This window comes from Sinocyclocheilus rhinocerous, unplaced genomic scaffold (genome assembly GCF_001515625.1).
Source record: "Sinocyclocheilus rhinocerous isolate Xijiao unplaced genomic scaffold, SAMN03320098_v1.1 scaffold905, whole genome shotgun sequence".
NCBI lineage: Eukaryota > Metazoa > Chordata > Actinopteri > Cypriniformes > Cyprinidae > Sinocyclocheilus > Sinocyclocheilus rhinocerous.
The window spans coordinates 497,428-504,309 of NW_015659390.1; the positions used below are offsets into that span (position 1 = coordinate 497,428).

At 37.2% G+C, this 6,882-nt stretch overlaps 1 protein-coding gene across 1 annotated transcript in view; it reads right to left on the reverse strand.

The window, feature by feature from the left end:
- Positions 1 to 6,882, reverse strand: part of LOC107723718 (serine/threonine-protein phosphatase 6 regulatory ankyrin repeat subunit C-like) — a 23,270-nt gene continuing 16,388 nt past the window's right edge. The window contains exon 25 of the mRNA XM_016532429.1: positions 1 to 5,267. Coding sequence (XP_016387915.1) covers positions 5,017 to 5,267 — 251 coding nt within the window. The 3' untranslated portion in view covers positions 1 to 5,016. The remainder of the gene's footprint in view (positions 5,268 to 6,882) is intronic.

Here is a 6,882-nt window from a genome sequence, read left to right on the forward strand (position 1 = left end):
TTTTTTTTAAAATATGAAAATGTTTTTTAAAGGGATCCCTACGTGCCCTGTCAGGTCAGTCACTCAGTCAGGCTCCGGTGGTTTTCTAACTAGCCTTATGAAAACAAGCTGCTGGCGAGAACAACAAAAAGCAGCTATTTTTGATTAAATTATTCGCTTGCAGATTTACAATTTGAACTATTAGCGCTTACTGAGTAGAAACATGAAGTAACACTAAGCCAGGGTGAAGGACATCATCAAGTTCAAGAGCACCTCTTGAAAAAGCCAATGCTTTCCATTTCAAGGCCTCAAAACGTGACCTTAGGATTCCAGTTGCACGGAGCATGCGTAGCTAAAAGCCCACCCAAATTTCATGTACCAGTATATATAGCACGATAGATTTTAAGGACAGCTAGTTTACGAGGTAAGATTGCCACGTCAAGGCAATTCCGACCACACTTCTTGAGGAATTATGTACAGCACATCTTCTTGTGCTCTTGTTATTTACTTTGTTAGAAATATTTGCATTTATAACATCACACAAGTATTTACTACCTAAATGTTTCAACTAAGACACAGAAAAATGGGGAGAAAATGTATCTACTCTGTCCTGTATAAAATTATTTAGCATTGGATAATACATACTTTTTTTCTTAAGATGTATTGCCAGATCTTTTACCATTCACTACCCGTGTTCCCATACTGATTTTTTCTGCAAATTGGTGTTTTTATAAATCAGTACTTTAAATGCTTAATTTAGGAGAACCTAAACCCAACATTATCAGATTTTTGCTTAATGAGTAAAGTTAGTCAAACATTAGCTGTTCCAAAATAAATTTTACAGCTAAATATTTGAAACAAATGTATTAAAAAAAGACTTTTTTTTTTCTTTCTATGTTCTAGTGCAAAAACTCCTAATAAATTCCATGAAAATTATTATTTTGAGGCCAGAAGCCATTATGGTACATCTTTCAGCAAAACAACCTATAGAACAGTGTGCTTCTTATGAATCTCATCGAAACGAGATCCCACGTTAATGACAAAATCTCTCAAGTGCTGCGACTGCTGAACTATACCGTTTCCTCTTAAGGCAAAAAGTTGGGAGATAGACATAGGTTAAATGAAACGGGTGTTTTGAGTATTGCCTTAAATGGATGCGTCTTCAAGTAGTAGGGACGCTGAGGTCCACTGAGGTAAATCAGACATTCTATCAGCCATTAATACCTTTGCGAGAAAAAAAATTATATCGATACAAAAATGCGAGGATGGACATACAATAAGGACACTGAGTTAAGCTACAATTAATCTGCTTTCCAACAAAATGGTTACAATTATTAGACGACTCTAGTTTCCAACTGCCTGCATGTAATTGCAACCATTATAACTTGGTCAACAGTTGGCCCTTCATAGCAAAGTTGCGTAAAAACAAACAAAAAACAAGCTCACAATTTGCTGATCCAGAATAAAACAAGAAAAGCTATGTAAATGTGTCATTTTGGTAAATGTCAAATTTGCCCTTCGGTTAATAATGAAATTAAGGCGTTTCGTAATTCCATTGCTTAGAAATAAACCTCAAATTATCAATGGTTTGTGGGAACTATCGATTACACTGGAACATTTATAAAATATCATTTTTGAATTAGTCGTTGACTGAATGACTCAAATCCAGCTACTCCATTTATAAGGGCAAATGCTAAGTTATGGCGTAGCCATAAAAGCTTTCAGATGGAGGTGATCTCCACCAAAGGCTAACCAGCCCATCAGTATAGCTTAGTATATACTGACATTTTTAGACAGTCTGATTGTGAACGTACTGGCATTTTACAATAACTAACACTATGTGGATCTCCAAAAAATATAATGGGCACAGTAGCTTATGTTAGCTTGGACTTCGTTCGTTTTCTTTTTTGGTAATGGTCTTGACGCACACTCAAAAACTGAACCCAAGGAATCATTCATTCACATTTTTACAAACGTATCAAAATGAGAAAGGAAAAAGAAAAGTTATGGCACTAAATGATTTAGGGAGGAAACCCCCCTTATCAGTTATCAGTACTCTACCCTACAAAAAAGTCTTGCCTCTTTGTGACCGGTTCCCTTATTGTTCGTACACAGAACACCTAATGCACCAACTCTATTAAAAGTTCTGAAAGGGCTCCTGTTGTCAAGCTAATTATTTAATCGCTAACTACTGCATACAAGTTTTTCACCAACATCGAAGCAAGCTGCTACCATCATGGCATACATTCGACAAAACAATTCAACGATTTTAGTGCAATGCCAATAAGACAACGAGAAATTTGAGGAATTAAAACAAGTACGTTTTAGTTTGTTTTGGCTGGATAAGAATTATTTTCGCTAATAAATAGACAAAGATCACATCTAAAAAATTAGCTCCAAGATACAATCGAAAGCAGCACTTTTTCTTGCACCAAAATGAAATGTATTACTAATCACAGGCTCCACGGGCACTTGTTTTTCGAACTCAACTACATGTGGTACGACTAGCTAGACTAAATTTATAAATAATTTTTTATTTTTTTTACAACTACAAGCAGTATAACTGGCAGTGCAAATAACTTTAAGCTCTCATCAACTTGCACTTCATTATCGTACCCTGTTGCTGTCTACACATGCACTGATTCCCTCCACCAAACCACAGCAAAAGTTATTGTACGTGATAAAAGTCAAGCTCAAGTACAGGTAAATAAGCTTGAATTAAACTCCCATGAGGGACTTCCTCTTAGTCATGTAGCCCACTTAGAAATATTTCCCAGGCAAAACACTCCGATATAACTTGACTAATCTGATTTGCACACATGCACATTTGTACTCTTGCAAGTAGAAGTCAGATATTTGCCCATTTACAGCTTGTGACAGATGCAAAAGCGTATTTTTTTCATCCTTTTTTGTTACTGAACAAGCAAGTGCTTTATATCAGGTCTGCGTGGAGTGGAGAAACTTGTTTAAGCAGCCAAAACCTGTCATTACAAAGAGGAAGAGGTAATTTCGTGAATCAGTATAAATATGCTCTCCACACAGCCTTTAAACATCTAACGTTACCATTTCGTTTGTCTACACACCTTCATTCACCCATAAAATATCAGTTAATGTTACAATACTTCAAAGCTACTCTATCTAAATCACTAAAATCCTGATATACTGTAATGAAAGCAATAGTATTGGTATAATTGAGAACAAGTCCACATTTCACACCTGAAAGTATGCTTGAATTAAGAGATATAGATATGTATAGCTCTTCCTAATTGAAAAAAAAAAGTGTTGACGCTATGGCGTGTTTATGAAAAAAAAGAAATCTATGGCAAAATCAAAAGCCCTTTCAACTGATTGTCTCATTACTGACTGAGCATATATTGCCTGTTTGTGGTGCACAAACAAACAAAAAAAAGGATGTTTCAAACACTCAATGTTCTTATTTTGTGTTTAGGTGCAAAAAACCTAATGGAAGCACAACCTTAACTTTGTTAATCAATTCACCTTTGGCAATAAGGAAGCATTTTTAAAAAGAGCAGGGGTGATTGTTATTTCAGTACTTTAATTAAAAAGATAATGCCTTTTTGGATATCTATTAGTTTCTATTAAAATGGTAATTAGAAATTGCTCGACTTTGGTCATACCCATGACTGCTCCCCAACACCATAAACAAATATAAAAAAGGTCCAGTCAGCATAAACACTCGACATATACACACTCCCCAAAGTCTAAAACAACCCAAGTGGGTTCTGATATATGAATCACACGTTCATCTATTCAGGTGATCAATTCATAACAGATTTTAGTGAAATACTCATGTTTCACTGGTCGAAGCACCATTTCGACGACTTTAAGGGACCGCATATGGTGTGTTTAACTGACTGGACCCTAGGTAGACAAAACTAAATTCAGTAGGCACTGTGAAAGCAACTCCACACTAAATATTATAGCAAAGCAGTAGATTTAATTTAAGACATTTTATGAGGCCCAAAAAGCAAAACAAATAAAACCAAAGGTCCTAAGGAGCAAGTACTGTGTATGACGTTTGCATCTGTAATGTTTGTGCTTTCTATACTTCCTTAGTGTAGCATATTCAAAATGTTGTTTTAACGGCCAAAATCATGACACTTTTAACTCCTCTTTCTTCTGCCTACCTACAAACAGTGATCTGGACTACCTAATACCTACATTGTAAACCTAATATGAATTTTCAACCTCAAAACCCATCCAAACACTATCCCTTTTCTCTCTAACAAGTAAACAAGCATTATATATCAGACCCCTCTCTCAGGAGGTCATTGGTCTTTTGGCTTAAGGTAGTATGGTTTCCCTTCTGTTCTGATTCTGTTAGGTTGTTTGTTTTTCCTGATCTGAGCTAAATCAGATTGCAGCTCACATAAAAACCTGGAAACGTAATAATCAAGTATGGGATGAAAAACTTGGACTGTTGCGCAAAAGTGGATGTCACACATACACGTGCACGCACACACACAAACAAGACCACTATCAAATACATGGTCCCGCAAATTCATGCAAATCTAGTGTAACCCGTTTAAATTGTTCCTCAGGGCAGGCTGTAAATTCCTATGCAAGGCCACAGCATCACGCAAATTGGAGGCATGATATGGAAACCCATCCATTATCACTGTTACCATGGAGACACACAGCTGCATAATTCTAACATGAACCGAGTCGAATCGACTGCAAATGGAGAAGAAATAAAGGACTGACTCGCCAGTGATGGATACTGGTTCGAATAGATGGCTTAGATTCAAATTTTAGATTTTAGACTCGTACTGAATGGACAGCATCTAAAATGGGAGTCAGGGGGTGGGAGGAAAAGGATGCGGGGGAAAATAAATAGAAATAAATAGCTAAATTCGTCCTCTCGTGTTCACTCTCTACTGAGATGTGAAGAAAAGCTTTGATACTGGCACAGGAGGGATGTGTGGCTGTAATTGCATATAGGTTTATCTAGGTGTGTAGAGAGGACCAAACCAAGCGACCACGCTTTATTTATTTTTTTTAGCGAGTAAGAACGCCTTACTCGGTCAAGTAGCCATCCAAGCCGATAGTAGCACCATGGCGATCTTTGACGTAACCATGGCGAAGGCCTCCATTGGGCAGGGGGGGACAGGCGGCGGTGATGCCACAGTGCTTGAGCAGGTTGAGGCTGGGAGACGACGGTGAGGACGAGGAGGACGTGGAGGAGGAAGGCTTCATGGTTGACAGAATGAGAGCTAGGCAGTCGGCAACAGCTTTATTGGATGCGCAAGCCAGGGCTGGCGTATGACCTGTGACAAAAACACAAAGGCATCTTAGCCAAGGAGAAACTCATTTAAATGTAGCAGTTAGGCTACATGATTTATGGAGCGGTTGTTCAAGGGATAGTTCACCCAAAAATGAAAATTCTGTCATTAATTACTCACCCCCATGGCCTTTTAGTGCGCAAAGAAAACAAAAATAACTATTTAACCATTTCTTCTGGGACAGTCTGCCGCCATTAACGAGAGTACCATGGCGCATGCCGTTATTTTTGTTTTCTTTGCGCACAAAAGGTGTATTTGCAGCTTCGTAAAATTACAGTTGAACCACTGATGTCACATGGACCATTTTAACGATGTCCTTACTACGTTTCCGTGCCTTGACCATGGTAGGATCCTTGCTGTCTATGGAGGGTCCGAAAGCTCTCAAATTTCATCAAAAATATCTTAATTTGTGTTCCGAAGATGAACGAAGGTCTTACGGGTTTGAAAATTCAAGAAAGAATATTCATTTTTGGGTGAACTATCCCTTTAAGATGGAGCACTGTGCTAATGTACCGTATTTTCCAGAAAGTCGCTTATATTCCAAAGTAATGAAAATAACATCAAGCACACACGACATATCAGTTCTAACATAGCTAACTTGACATCACAGCCTATTCATCAAACTAAAATGCAGTCAACCAAGCCTAAAGTTACACGGTTCAAATTCTCACATCTCCGTTTTTTCCCGCAGGGAAATGACTTTCTTTCAGTAAATGATGGTAAGTTGTTGTTAGCTGTTGTCGAATTATAAATGGTCTATGCATTCGCACAGAAATGTTTTATTTCTTGGGTTTCACTTTTTTTTTTTTTATCTCTCCCTAACACCATTTGTGCTTGATAGGCAAGGCAAAGCACATCAAGTTTATTTCCCACATGCTGATAATTCAGTTTCACTTTAAGTAAGTTTATGCTTGGTGTTTCTAATAAATGTTGTTTATAATAAATGGCATCATAATTAAAATGTTTTGATGTTCTGTGGAGTAAAGGGAACTAAAATATACTATAGTATATAGTATAAACTATAGTATAGTATAAACTTCTAAATTATCTAAGCTAACAGAATGTGTTAAAAATGTAAAAGATTGGATGACCAATGAATTTCTCCTATTAAATTCGGATAAGACAGAGATATTACTTATCGGACCAAAAAACAGTACACAGAATCTCTTGGATTACAATTTGCAACTAGATGGATGTACGGTTACTTCCTCTACTGTAAAAAATCTGGGTGTTGTATTAGACAGCAACTTGTCTTTTGAAAATCGTATTTCCCATGTTACAAAAACAGCATTCTTCCATCTTAGAAACATTGCCAAGCTACGAAACGTTAGCTACCTGTTTCTGATGCAGAAAAGCTAGTTCATGCATTCATGACCTCTAGACTGGACTATTGTAATGCACTGCTAGGTGGTTGTCCTGCATCTTCAATAAACAAGCTACAGGTAGTCCAAAATGCAGCTGCTAGAGTCCTTACCAGGTCAAGAAAATATGATACCTATAAAGTTCCATATCAGTTCCAAAATATTATTACTTACCTATAAGGCCCTTAACTAGTCTTCTACCACGCTACAATCCATCACGCTTCCTAAGGTCACAAAAC